Here is a 14,039-nt window from a genome sequence, read left to right on the forward strand (position 1 = left end):
GACATCACAAAACAAGCTAGTCAGGGTAATACTAAGGCTACCTGCCCGAACCCACCTTGACCCATCACATTTTGAGAGCATGAGATGCTAAAGGTGGAAGACAGAGTCAACCAAATAGGGATGTGCCTAGTTCACTGAATTGTGCACGGGTAGTGCCAGTGTACTTCAATGACTACTTCAACCTTATCAGGGACACCCATGCATATTCAACTAGGTGTAGCTCAACTGACTTCGTGCCAGTCAGATTCAGGAGTTGTATGGAGAAGGAGTCATTTTTATATTCTGCAGCTGTCTTTTTGGAACAGTCTGCCCAGTGACCTGAAAATAGTAAACAGTGCTGTTAGATTCAAGTCCAGCCTAAAGACATGGCTCAAAAGGGACTATAATTAACCTAGATATTCAGCTAAAGGCATCTTTACATGTTTTTATGTGTCTATGTTATGTCTATGTGATGTGTTGTGATGTCATGTGTCTTTATGATGTCTGTATGATGCATGTCTGAACACTTCGTTCCTCTACCCCGCTACAAGGACCACAATGGAAATAAGCTCTGAGCTTTTTTGTGTCTATCCTTGGCAGTATTCCCGACTGTGCTTCTGTCACATGTTATTTTATATATTGTCAAATAAAGTCATTCATTCAAGTCATTCACCAAAGGACAAGTTAAAACATAATATATACAGTATTTAGTAATGAAGAATGAAACACAACGGACACAAAACACTCACAAACCAGCACCTTCATCTTTATTATGCAATCCAGACTAAAACCAAAACTCCAATATGAACAAAAAGTGGAAAAGTGCCTTCAGCTGCTCCGGATTAATGCTAATTAATATCTACTGTAATTGCACTCAATTCAAATGATAGGAATAAAGGTGATATGGATGCTAACAGCATTGTATAGACAGCGTTGTTACAGAAACACATCATTAATCAGATGTTTTAAAGACATTCTGAAGTGACACATCAATCATTAACATTTACTGTGCCTATACAGTAGAATCTTGTTTTGCCAGTTAATAAACATAACATCTGCGATTCCTTTTGTTGATACATACAATTAAAATAGGTTTTACTGTAAATTAGACCAGGTGGAAGATGTATAATTGCAAGTGGCCTGTTTTTATTGAGTCAATAATTGAAAACCTTGTATTTCATGTTCCCAAATAATATCCATTCCAGAGGATTTTGGATAACTAAGGTCCTGTCCATGTATCAATATGCATAGGTTTATCATACACTCATAATCAAGATAAAGGAATACACAGAGAGCACAGTTACCCAACTCACAAAAAATTATCAATTACATGCCTTGAATTCATGAAGATTTGTATTTCTTCTCGCATGTCTCCAGGGTGAACATATAATCCAAAAAACTGTAGAAATACTTGATGAATTGAAGTTAATGGAGATTTGGATTATATTGCACAAATTGTGAGAGTTTCTGAATGGATGTTGTTTTGATATAGATTTGCTGTTGTTAAAGCAAATCTCCATTAACTTCTGTTGAAGTCAGAGGTTCTATGTAGGATTGTTAATAACTGTCTTACTGCATATATAACTGTTTCCACTAGAGGGCGCTCTAGGCGGAGCCACTCAAGACACCACCAGGTGGCGAGTATAAATAGAGATGTCTCCTCCTACTCCACCTCTTTCCCCCCAGCCTCTCAGTGAGAGGAGACCTCATGTACTGCTGCTCATACCATGTAAATGAATAAACCACGCCACTTAAAGGCTAAAGATAGAAACCATGCCTCTTGACCACATTATTGTCGCCCTATAGCCGGATTCTGTCAACAGGTTATGGGCCCAGATCACGCCGGGGCGAAATAATAAGGGTAGCAAGCTTAGCTAAAGTATAGGCTAGGTTAGCGCCGGGAGCACCGCGTGGCTAGACGCTAGGCCAAAAAGAGCTAAAGCTACGCCTACCATCAACCAAGAGGATGGCGACCAAGGGAAGGAGCAAATGGCCCTCATTCAATGGAAAAGCAGAGGACTACGAACTCTGGGAAGAGCGCATGCTATGCTGCATGCACGGTGCGGGACTGAAGGCGACGATCTTGACAGCCCCCACGGGAGACCTGACGGCGGAAGAGCAAGCCCTGGACGACCAGCGTAACGCAGACGTGTACTGTGAGTTAGCGCCACTGCTCGACGACACCAGCTTGGGGCTGATATTCCGCGACACTAAAGACAAAGGCAGAGAAAGCCTGGAGGTGTTGAGAGAGCATTACATCGGGCGAGGAAGACCCCGAGTCGTGGCCCTCTACATAGCACTAACCGCCCTGAAGAAGGGGCACACCGAGACTGTGACCGAATACGTCAACAGAGCGGAGCAGATCACGACGCCATTGAGGAGTGCAGGAGAAGCACCAAGCGATGGGCTAATGATGGCAATGATGATGAGAGGACTACCGGAGCTGTACAAACCGTTCACACTCCTGGTAACACACAGTTCAGCGGACATGACGCTGGGACAGTTCAAGGCCAAGTTAAGAAACTTCGAGGCCTCAGAAGATACCCACCCAGCCGCCGCGGAGGTGGGAGAGAGGGTGCTAAAGGCCCGAGCGACGCCAAGGGAGAGGACCAGGACCACGGCGGAACTGGCGTGTTGTCGATGCGGAGAGAAAGGCCATCGGAGAGGCGACTGCACAAAGACTGTGGGGGGCGCCGGCGTACGGTGACGTTAAAGAACGCTCTCTACGTACCATGGTTCCCACAAGGACTATTCTCTGTAATAGCTGCTACTGCAAGCGGTGCCAAGGTATTCTTCGATAAAGGTAAAAATTTACTGCTACAGGGTAGTCAGTGGGGTACCCCCGACCTTTAAAGAGGTCACATTGTCCCCCGAATCAAGTAAATGGGAGAGAGCAAGGGATGAGGAGATGAGGTCCCTAGAGGACAACCACACCTTTGCTCCTGCCAAGTTACCAGAGGGCAGACAGACAGTGGGAGGGATATGGGTGTATTCAACCAAGTTACCAGAGGCCAGACAGACAGTGGGAGGGAAATGGGTGTATTCAATCCAGGAGGGTTTTGAAGACCACGACATATACAAATGTACGGTTCGTAGCTAATTGCTTAAATACTGAAGGAGGGTGACTAACTGCTTAAATGCTGAAGGAGGGTACTCCATGTTTAAATACTGAAGGAGGGTGACTAATTGTTTAAATACTGAAGGAGAGTGGTTACACTGCTTAAAAGCAGGAGGATGATACTCCAGGTTTAAATATGGGAGGAGTAGAATCCAGGTTTAAATACCTGATTAGAGTCCATGTTTAAATACTGAAATGGATCCTATGTTTAATTCCATGTTTAAGTACAGAGGTGGATGATTTACCATGTTTAAATACAGAAATGGATCCCATGTTTAAATACAAAGGTGGATGATTTACCATGTTCTCAATGATTTAACTATGGGGAAAAGATCCTGAGATGTTTTGACTGAAGTAAGAGATGTATAGAAAAGCTGTGGGTAGCCTCATTAGTCCAACCTGTACTCGCCCTGACCTATGTTTTGTAGTGAGTAAAATTGTCACAGTATTTTGCTGACCCCACAGAGAAGCATTGAACTACGTCCAAAACATGTTTTTCGTTATCCCAGAGGTGCAGCAGACGAACAGCTGTGTTTCAGAAAGGGCAGCAAGGGTTTAGAGCTTAAAGCCCACAGTGATACTATCAGCCTGTGAAGCCGAGTATATGTTTCTAGCTATGACCATGCAAAATGTGTTTATCTAGAACAACTGCTCGAAGTGATGGAGATAAGATTGTGAATATATTGCTTAATATGTAGTAGGTAATTGGAATGTATCCTCTATACCGAATATGGTGTTTTTGAAGATGAGGGGCGTTTTGTCAACATCATTTAAAAATGATGGACACTATGTATATATGAATACTGTTGTTTATGAGGGCAACCAGGGAACCATTGTGATTGCTAGGAATCCAGTGTGCCGACATAGAGGTAAACATGTCGATATAGAAAATATCATCTCATCAGATCTGTCATCAGAGAAGAAAGAATGACACTGATTTATTGTCCAAACGGACGACAGGGTAGCAGACACTATGAGGTAACCTGTTCCAAATTGAAATTGAAGAGATTTGCAAAGGTCATGTTTAATGTGTAAATATTGACTGCCATACTCTATTGATGTTTTGGATTATATTATTTCCTTTGTAAAATGTTTTTCGGAGAAGTTATCCAGTATGCTAATACAACCCTAAGTGGGAGTGTTGAAGTCAGAGGTTCTATGTAGGATTGTTAATAACTGTCTAACTGCATATATAACTGTTTCCACTAGAGGGCGCTCTAGGCGGAGCCACTCAAGACACCACCAGGTGGCGAGTATAAATAGAGATGTCTCCTCCTACTCTACCTCTTTCCCCCCAGCCTCTCAGTGAGAGGAGACCTCATGTACTGCTGCTCATACCATGTGAATGAATAAACCACGCCGCTTAAAGGCTAAAGATAGAAACCATGCCTCTTGACCACATTATTGTCGCCCTATAGCCGGATTCTGTCAACAACTTCAATTCATAGTATTTCTGCAGTTTTCTGGATTCCACGTCAACGATGGAGACATGTGAGAAGAAAATAAAATCTTCATGAATTCAAGGCATCACAGGGTGAATAATTGATTTACAAATTATAATTTGTAAAGTGTTTAATTCCAAAATGAGATATCCACTCCTGGATGGGGGTTATTAGCTACTAGCTAAATTAGCTAAAAAGGATATTTTCTTACAAAATGTAATATTTTTGAATATGCACTGGTGCAAAGATTGCTACAAGCCACCTCCCAATTATGTAATATGAAGGCAAAGATTGCTACAAGCCACCTCCCAATTATGTAATATGAAGGCAATTTCTATTCCTATTTTTCTCTCACGTCTCTCTCTGCCTATATCTCCCTTGTCGTTTTCCGGTGTGCGTCTCTCTCTCTTCTCCGGGGGTACCACCTCACTATCTCTCTCTGCTTTCCCCTCTCTCTCTCTCTCCCTCTCTCTCTCTCTCTCTCTCTCTCTCTCTCTCTCTCTCCTAGCATCATCTGGTGTGTCTCGCCCCTGCTCTTCACTTGGAAAATAAAAAAGGAAAGAGTCTGCCACCTAACATATCTGTATAACCTGTTAGCAAAAAAAAATCATGATGATTTACGTTTAGAAAACCCTTGATAGTAACGATAATAATAATATGTTGTTGAAAAACAAAAGCTTTATTCATTCCAACTCCCGGTCTCCCACCATAACATACACTAAATGTTGTAGAAAACTGTTTGCAAACATGTTTAGTGGGGATAGATGACTTTTCGTCGAGATTTCATCTAACATTGTATTAGTTTGAAGTAGACGGTTAATCCTTTAGTCTTTTAAATGAATGAATGAATGAATTCTTTATTTCGAATGTTTACAAATAAACAAACGAAAAGCATAGGTTTGAAGCCAATTGGCTTATAGTACAACCTACCCCTAATTCAAAAACAAATTCAAAAGCAAAGGCCAAGTCTGCAAAAAAGTTAAAGTTTGCTAAATGAAACAATCAACAAAACCGATCCCGAAAAGAACATTAAGCCAACATAGGAAAATCAATACTTAATCTGCAATACCCGAGTTACATGGTAGAGAAAACAGACAAACAATCATCATTCAATTTGAAACATTCTAATACAACACTATTTAGCAATATCACACTCAAATCACAATTCACAAATGCACTAGGCTGAAACCATCTGATTTATTAGACTGTATAGACGATTCTAGGTTCAATTTGACTATAAGATTCTATTCTTTTTTTACATAGCTAACCCGTAAACCCGTTTGTCTGACGTGGCAGCCTACTTATGTTTTAAATAGCACAGGCGGTACAATTATTCCTTTCGTTTCAGTAATCCATGATGGCTAATCTTGGTTGCAAAACGTGTTTTTATTTTACCCGTACGAATATTACACAATGGCGTGACTAATTATCCTTTCCCGCTCCAGGCTGAAGCTCTTGCTCGCTAAGGTACAACACCAATGCTGGTAAACTGGATAGACAAGCTTTCCTTTTGTGCTGCTATGATGATGCATGCCTGTTTTTCCCCAGTAAAAGTAGCCTGCTTAAGTTGGTAATACGTTAAGTGTGATTGTACGTAAATTAGTGTCTGCATATTCATCACCAAATCATCTGAATGAATGAATAGATTGGGGTGGGGATAGGCGGGCCGTGGTTAGTCCTCACTTCTCCGAGTCCGAAGCCAGGAGAGTGTGGCGGTCATCCGGCTTGTTCTTCCTTGCAAAATAACCAATGACCACGGCCAGCATGATGACCGTCACCATGAACAGGCTGGCTAAGACTATGGTGCTGCTGGTGGTGCCCAGAATGCCCATGGCATTCACAGGCGTCTCGTCTCCGCGTTGCTCAATTTGAGGTCGTTCATTTTCAGGTTGACCATCTCCTCCTGTCTTTGCTGTAGAGGAAGAAAAGGAATTGTATTACAGATGGTTTCAGTGGAATTGTGTTACAATGTTACAATGTTAGAATGGAACAATGGAACAATGGAACAACTTGGACCCAACAGGAAATACAATTGGATCCATTTAGATTGTTTATGGTGTCAAGTTGAAATCATGGGAATTTAATCAATTTAGTAAGCAAGTACGACATCTTGATTAGTGTCAAATATACATTAAGTATCAAGGTTCAACGTAATCCAGCGCACACTGGACGTGTTCAGATCCACTGTCATTTAATTAATGCGGCCAATCCGGGCACTCACAGTTCACTTCTGTAGTGTGGTAGTGAAAGGGTTAACCTTCTGTAGTGTGGGAGTGAAAGGTTAACGTTCTGTAGTGTGGTAGTGAAAGGGTTAACCTTCTGTAGTGTGGTAGCGAAAGGGTTAACCTTCTGTAGTGTGGTAGCGAAAGCGTTACCCATTTGTAGTGTGGTTGTAAATGGTCAATAAAAATGGTTGTGAAAGTGTTAACCCTCTGTAGTGTGGTAGTGAAAGGGTTAACCCTTTGTAGTGACAGTGTGGTAGTGAAAGGTTAACCGTCTGTAGTGTGGTAGTGAAAGGGTTAACCGTCTGTAGTGTGGCAGTGAAAGGGGTTAATCTTGAACGCTGTATTATTTCTGCTTTCGCTCACTATAGCTTGGACGAGTAGCACTGCTGTGCAACAGGGCACTTTTAGAAATGTTTTAGTCCTTTTAGTATTTTCACTGATATAAAAAAAAAAGTCTAGTCTATTTTTTACCAGTGTTCATGAACGAACACAATCAGGGGTGACTGAAAGAGGGGGGAACACTTCTAGTTCTTCTAGTACTCCAGAAGAAAATAACTCCGATTGCACGTCTCACTTCCGTCCGCCTTGCACAGTATATATTACCTGCAACGGCCACGTGGTCTGACCTCTCATCCACTGCCGCTTTGGGATCGCCCCTTTTCACAAAACGCAGCGGACCTTGGGTGATGTAGTGGCTGGCCGTCTCCCTGCCAGTGCCAAGACTTCGCCTGCGTCTGCGGGCTGGAGCGTCCATGCAGCCTTGGGCGCATCTGGAGTTGGGATTGCCAGGCTCACACAGCATCACGGAGCACGTGATGTACACCTGCAGGAGAGGTCGCAGGGGTCAATATCAGACGTGTTGTTTTCAGTTCTCTTGCCTTGGACTGAATCGCCCTCTTCTGCGAGTATGGTGTCAAGGATTTCACACTAGGTCTATTATAATAGGCAGGGCCGGCCCGTGGGTCTGTTGGGCCCTAGGCGATGGAAAGGCCCCACCCCCCCCCCCCCCCCTGCCCCCCCCCAGACCCCCACCCCCCCCCCCCCACCCCCCCCCCCCCCCCCACCCCCCTCGTAGTAAAAAAATTATAATCGCCACATTGATCAACGTCAGAGAGAAACACTGTAACTGGTGAAATTGATCCACCAAACTACATTCAATCCTCTTTGCAGACGCCTCATTTCACTAGTCAGTGTTTCTATCAGACGTTGAGCAAAGAGGGCCCCCACTCGTAGTATTATATATAAAAAAATTATAATAATAATATGTATATATATAAATTATTTTACTATGAGTGCGCCCCCCCCCCCCCCCCCCCTTTCTGGGCCCTAGACCTGTATGGCCTGTAGGAGAGGCCGGCCCTGTCTATAGGTACATAGCTACCTATACGGTACGTAATGTTCTGTTGTTAGTTACTGTAGATACAGTCTGTATTTATCTCACCTGTTCAAAGTTCCCATTGAATTTGAAGGCCTGGACCTCAAACTTGTATGACGTCGGGTCGGATGAATTACTATGAACTACGAGCGTCTCATCCTTCACACACCTTTTAACAAAAGTGAATACATTAGTTACTCACAAGATTACAGTATGTCAAATTAAATCTTGCATAATAGATATAACTGACACTTTGCTGAATACGAGACAGCTTAATTGAGACATGCAATTAAGTGGCAAAAGATTCTTCCATGTCAGCTCGGGGGCATATTGCACGTTAAGCCTAGCGCTCATCCATTTTGGATGAGGTCATAGAAGAGGCTGCTCTGAGGGTTGTCGTTGTTGTAGTTAAGCATAGTGCTTTTTATTTTTATTTAACCTTTATTTAAACCAGGCAGGTCAATTAAGAACAAATTTGTAGGGTAACAGGGAAAGGGGACACATTTTCTTTTAATTAAATCAAATAGAAGGGACAGATGGTACAAGCACACATCAAACAAACAACCAATGAAATGACACACATACATACATGATACATACACATGATACATACACATGATTTCATGATACACATGATACATACATGAAGCAGAACAGTCAAGTTACAGTTAAAAGGCTGGGTGACAGTTGCAGGTGTTATAGAGAGGAGAAGGGGATTCAACATGTGCAACCGTCAGATAGGGACTGTTGCAGTTTCTGCTTAACCCTTTCACTGCCACACAACAGCATGTTAACCCTTTCACTGCCACACTACAGAAGGTTAACCCTTTTCTATCACACTACCGACGGTAACCGACGGTAGTGTGATAGTAAAGGGTTAACCTTCTGTAGTGTGGCAGTGAAAGGGTTAAACACGTGAAATGATGGAAGTGATGAACGTTGAAGGGAGTTTTGGAGTGCTCATCCGTTTTGAATACACACACACACACACACACATGGACACACACAGATGCATGCACACAGATGCATGCACACATGGACACACACATAGACACACACATAGACACATTATACACACATGGACACACACAGATGCATGCACACATGGACACACACATGGACACACACATGGACACACACAGATGCATGCACACAGATGCATGCACACATGGACACACACATAGACACACACATAGACACATTATACACACATGGACACACACAGATGCATGCACACATGGACACACACATGGACACACACATGGACACACACACAGACACAATGCACACACACACGGACACATAAACACATGGACAAACACATGGACACACACATGGACACACACACAGACACAATGCACACACACACGGACACATAAACACATGGACAAACACATGGACACACACATGGACACACACATAGACACAATGCACACATGGACACATACAGACACATACACACACAGACACACACACACATGGACACACACACAGACACATGGACACACACACAGACACATGCACACATGGACACACACACAGACACATGGACACACACACAGACACATGCACACATGGACACACACACAGACACATGGACACACACATGGACACACACAGACACATGGACACACACACACACATGGACACACACATAGACACAGACACATGGACACACACGCAGACACATGGACACACACATGGACACACACATGGACACACACACAGACACATGGACACACACATGGACACAGACACATGGACACACACACAGACACACACATGGACACAGACACATGGACACACACATGGACACACACATGGACACAGACACATGGACACACACACAGACACACACATGGACACACACACATGGACACACACATGGACACACACATGGACAGGGCCGCCTCAGGGGGTGTGCGAGCAGTGCGGTCGCACAGGGCCTCGCGGGAAGGGGGGCCTCGCAAAAAAAAAAAAAAAAAATTTTTTTTTTTTTTTTTTTTTTCCGAGGCCCCCCTTCCCGCGAGGCCCTTTTTCATCACAGACCTAAAATCTAGTTTTGCTTATATGCTTATATATTTCACATTAGACACGTTTGTAGAATGTGTCTGACTTGTTCCTGCCTCTGCGGCTCTGCAGACTGCAGTGTTCCGGTTTCTGCGGCTTTGCTGCTCTACAGATTTTAGGATAGTGTTTCCGGGCTCTTCTCCCGTCCGCCGTAAAACACCAAATAGAAGAAGAAGAAGAAGACACACGAGGTACAGGGATGATCTAATTCAGCGCTATTCAGAGGAGCGAGTGGATGTCTTTTCAAAAGCAGCATGGATCAGAAGAAATTACACCGTGGGCCAAGAAAGTCTCCTTCCAACTTTACCATTGATACTGCGTTATGGTGAGTTCATGCAACCTATTATATTCCCGCCGTGGATCTCTCTCTCTCTCTCTCTCTCTCTCTCTGGAGCCAAACTGGTCGACTAGCTGTAGCCTGTTGTAGTATGGAGTTAGTAGCTAACGGTGTATGGCCTGGTGTCAGCGCCTGTATTGCTTTTCTCATGTTGTAGTTTCAGTGGTAGTGCGTTAGCTAATGGTTAGCGATAGCCGGGTTGAGCTAACTGGCTAACTGATAGCATCAAAGTAACGTGCGCAGCCAGCAGCTAACGTCGTAGCTAGCTGCCGGCTAGCTGCCGGCTGCGCACGTTACTTTGATGCTATCAGTTAGCCTAGGCTAGAGTTAGCTGTTAGCTTGTGCTACGAGTCGACCATTGACATTAGCCGTGAGAATAGCAGGGGGTTCTGGCTTATTTTTGTCCCGCCAGCGAGAGGCCTTTCGTCAACGTGGAGACCTGTGTTGCGGCCTTTCGCCCTGCGTTCCTTGGTGCAGGTAAGATTAATGAAAATGTCATGACATTACCCCACTCTTCCTTCCTTCCCCTCCCGAATGTTTTGTTAATAACGATGTTTTTTTCCAGGCAAAACATATGCTACTTCACAACATTTGGAGATACGACATGTGCTGTGTGTGAATGTCTTGGTCGTTTGTGTAGCTTGGGTAGCGTTGGGCCGTTGGCCAAAGCTGTGTGTGGCCTGGTGTCACAGTACCTGGCTAGCCTATTTAGCTGATGTCGGCCATTGGCTCCTTGCTGCTTTGGTTTCTCTGGTATAGACCCTCTTCTCTTTGGATTTAAGTGTTGATCTTTGTCCTTTTGGATCTCTCATACATGCTCTCTCTCTAACACACATGACAAACACATGTATGCTCTCTCTCTCTCTCTCTCTCTCTCTCTCTCTCTCTCTCTCTCTCTCTCTCTCTCTCTCTCTCTCATACATGCTCTCTCTCTAACACACATGCTCTCTCTCTCTCTCTTTCTAACACACACAGTCTGCCTATGGCGGCCTTTCTCGATGGCTAGGCTGTGCTCGCTGAGTCTGTACATAGTCAAGGATCTTCAGTCACAGTGCTCAGGTATTCTGCCACTGTGTACTCTCTGTTTAGGGCCAAATAGCATTTCAATTTCTTTCCAATGTGTCTCTCTCTCTCTCTCTCTCTCTCTCTCTCTCTCTCTCTCTCTCTCTCTTGGATTTAAGTGTTGATCTTTGTCCTTTTGGATCTCTCATACATGCTCTCTCTCTAACACACATGACAAACACACATGCTCTCTCTCTCTCTCTCTCTCTCTTTCTAACACACACAGTCTGCCTATGGCGGCCTTTCTCGATGGCTAGGCTGTGCTCGCTGAGTCTGTACATAGTCAAGGATCTTCAGTCACAGTGCTCAGGTATTCTGCCACTGTGTACTCTCTGTTTAGGGCCAAATAGCATTTCAATTTATTTCCAATGTGTCTCTCTCTCTCTCTCTGTACACTGTATATTGACTGTAGAACGGGAGCTCTCTCTCTTGCTATATGTTGACTGTATCATGCCCCGCCTCGGGCAGCGCTATTATTTAAGAATATGTTGACTGTATGAAAAAAAAAAAAAAATATTAACCTTTTGGGGGGGGGGGGGGGGGGCTCGCGTTTAAATCTCGCACAGGGCCTCGCATTTCTCCCAGGCGGCCCTGCACATGGACACACACACAGACACATGGCCACACACGCAGACACATGGACACACACATGGACACACACATGGACACATGGACACATGGTTTGGGAGTGTTGGACTTGCTCACCCGTGTTGAATGAGGTCATAGGAGAGGCTGCCCTGGGGGTTGTCGTCGGGCGTGGCTTTGCACGACTCCACGAACAGGGTCACCGCCGGCAGGGCCGTCTCGGCCTGGATGCCCATGTAGATGGTGTCCAGCAGGTGCACCTCCACCGGGTACGCAGCGGGCTCCACCTTCTGGGTGAAGTTGGTGTCCAGGAAGATGTCAAAAGCGTAGCCGAAACTGCCGAAGCTGGACTCCGTGAAGATGTAGTCCGACTTGTGGAGCTGGTAGTGGGTGGAGATGCTGACGGTCTTGGGGAACATGCAGGAGAAGCCGATGCTGACCCTGGACGTGCGGGTGATGACGGAGTGGCCCAGCTCGGAGGAGTGGATCTCGTTCTTGAAGACGATGAAGTCACCGCGGTCCTACACGGAACGAGGGGAGAGAGGCGGCAGGGAACAATTCAGTGAAAAGTAGGGATGTCCGATATTATCAGCCTACCGATATTGGCATTAAAATGGAATATCTGAAATTATCGGTATTGGTTTAAAAAAAATCAATTATTATTATTTTTTTTTATTTTTACATTTATTTAACCTTTATTTACCCAGGCAAGCAAGTAAGAACAAATTCTTATTTTATTTATTGTGAAAAGTATGCATAATGTTGTGTTTTTGGGGGGGTATCGGAAATTAAGAGTTGGACAATATCGGTATATCGGATATCGGTAAAAAAGCCAATATCGAACATCCCTAGTGAAAAGAGGTCTTTCCTTCTTTGCCTTGCTACCCCACACCCAAGTCTAAAAACATTTTACAAACATTAGGTAAGCAGTATTCCTGGCTCTGTTATTTTATTATTCAAAGTTCATTCACCAAGGGCAATAATTCAGAACAGTGAAAGGGTTAACATCCTGTAGTGTGGTAGTGAAAGGTTAACCTTCTGTAGTGTGGTAGTGAAAGGGTTAACAGTCTGTAATGTGGTAGTGAAATGGTTAACCATCTGTAGTGTGGTAGTGAAAGGTTAACCATCTGTAGTGTGGTAGTGAAAGGTTAACCATCTGTAGTGTGGTAGTGAAAGGTTAACCTTCGGTAGTGTGGTAGTGAAAGGGTTAACCATCTGTAGTGTGGTAGTGAAAGATTAACCTTCTTTAGTGTGGTAGTGAAAGGGTTAACCTTCTGTAGTGTGGTAAAGGTTAACCGTCTATAGTGTGGTAGTGAAAGGTTAACCTTCTGTAGTGTGGTAGTGACGGGAGTGCCCCCGCCACTTCACAATCATAATTACATCATCATCATAACATACACAGTACCTCCAGTGTCGTGCCGCAGGTGCTGAGTGACATGACCCCGTAGATGTGTGTGTCGTTTGACTCTAGCGAACAGGATGGGTCTGACAGCTGAAGAAATCTCTTGTCGAGGCCCGGCATGGACGCTTTCTCCAGGAGCACACTCATGCGGCTGGCTGAGCACGTCACAATGACCTTACCTGGACAGAGTGGACCAATCACACTGAATATCGACTAGAGAAAACGTGCTTAACGGCTCAATCAGATTGCAACTCTTGTTTGCTGTGATTTACAGAATGGAAACCCTGCTCGGAGTCAGCATTGCCTGCGGCTTGGGCCGATCGTCATACTAACTCGCTTGGCTGAGTTAGCGGGAGGGAAGTCGAGGGTGGTAATCTGGCGTTGTGGACAGCGACGCCTACAGGTCAGGTCTGGGCGCCTGCTCAGCGAAAGGCAGGAAGTGGT

The 14,039-nt window shown here is 44.4% G+C and overlaps 1 protein-coding gene across 2 annotated transcripts in view; it reads right to left on the minus strand.

Annotated features, from left to right (window-relative positions):
* Window positions 1-729: 729 nt before the first annotated feature.
* Window positions 730-14,039, minus strand: part of LOC311247161 (uncharacterized protein) — a 35,399-nt gene continuing 22,089 nt past the window's right edge. Inside the window, exons 9-14 of one of the 2 annotated variants that reach the window (XR_014620829.1) lie at window positions 13,599-13,774; window positions 12,314-12,714; window positions 8,206-8,308; window positions 7,368-7,587; window positions 4,845-6,451; window positions 730-4,801 (exon numbers count right to left, since the gene is read on the minus strand). Coding sequence is in view for 1 of the 2 variants with exons in the window: in XM_084337489.1 (XP_084193615.1) it covers window positions 6,219-6,451; window positions 7,368-7,587; window positions 8,206-8,308; window positions 12,314-12,714; window positions 13,599-13,774 (1,133 nt within the window). In the remaining variant the exon portion in view is untranslated. Of the gene's footprint in view, window positions 6,452-7,367; window positions 7,588-8,205; window positions 8,309-12,313; window positions 12,715-13,598; window positions 13,775-14,039 lie in introns of both variants that reach the window. The other variant, XM_084337489.1, reaches the window with a different exon arrangement.

The sequence above is a fragment of the Notolepis coatsorum genome, assembly GCF_963971535.1.
Source record: "Notolepis coatsorum genome assembly, chromosome: 20".
Classification (NCBI taxonomy): Eukaryota; Metazoa; Chordata; class Actinopteri; order Aulopiformes; family Paralepididae; genus Notolepis; species Notolepis coatsorum.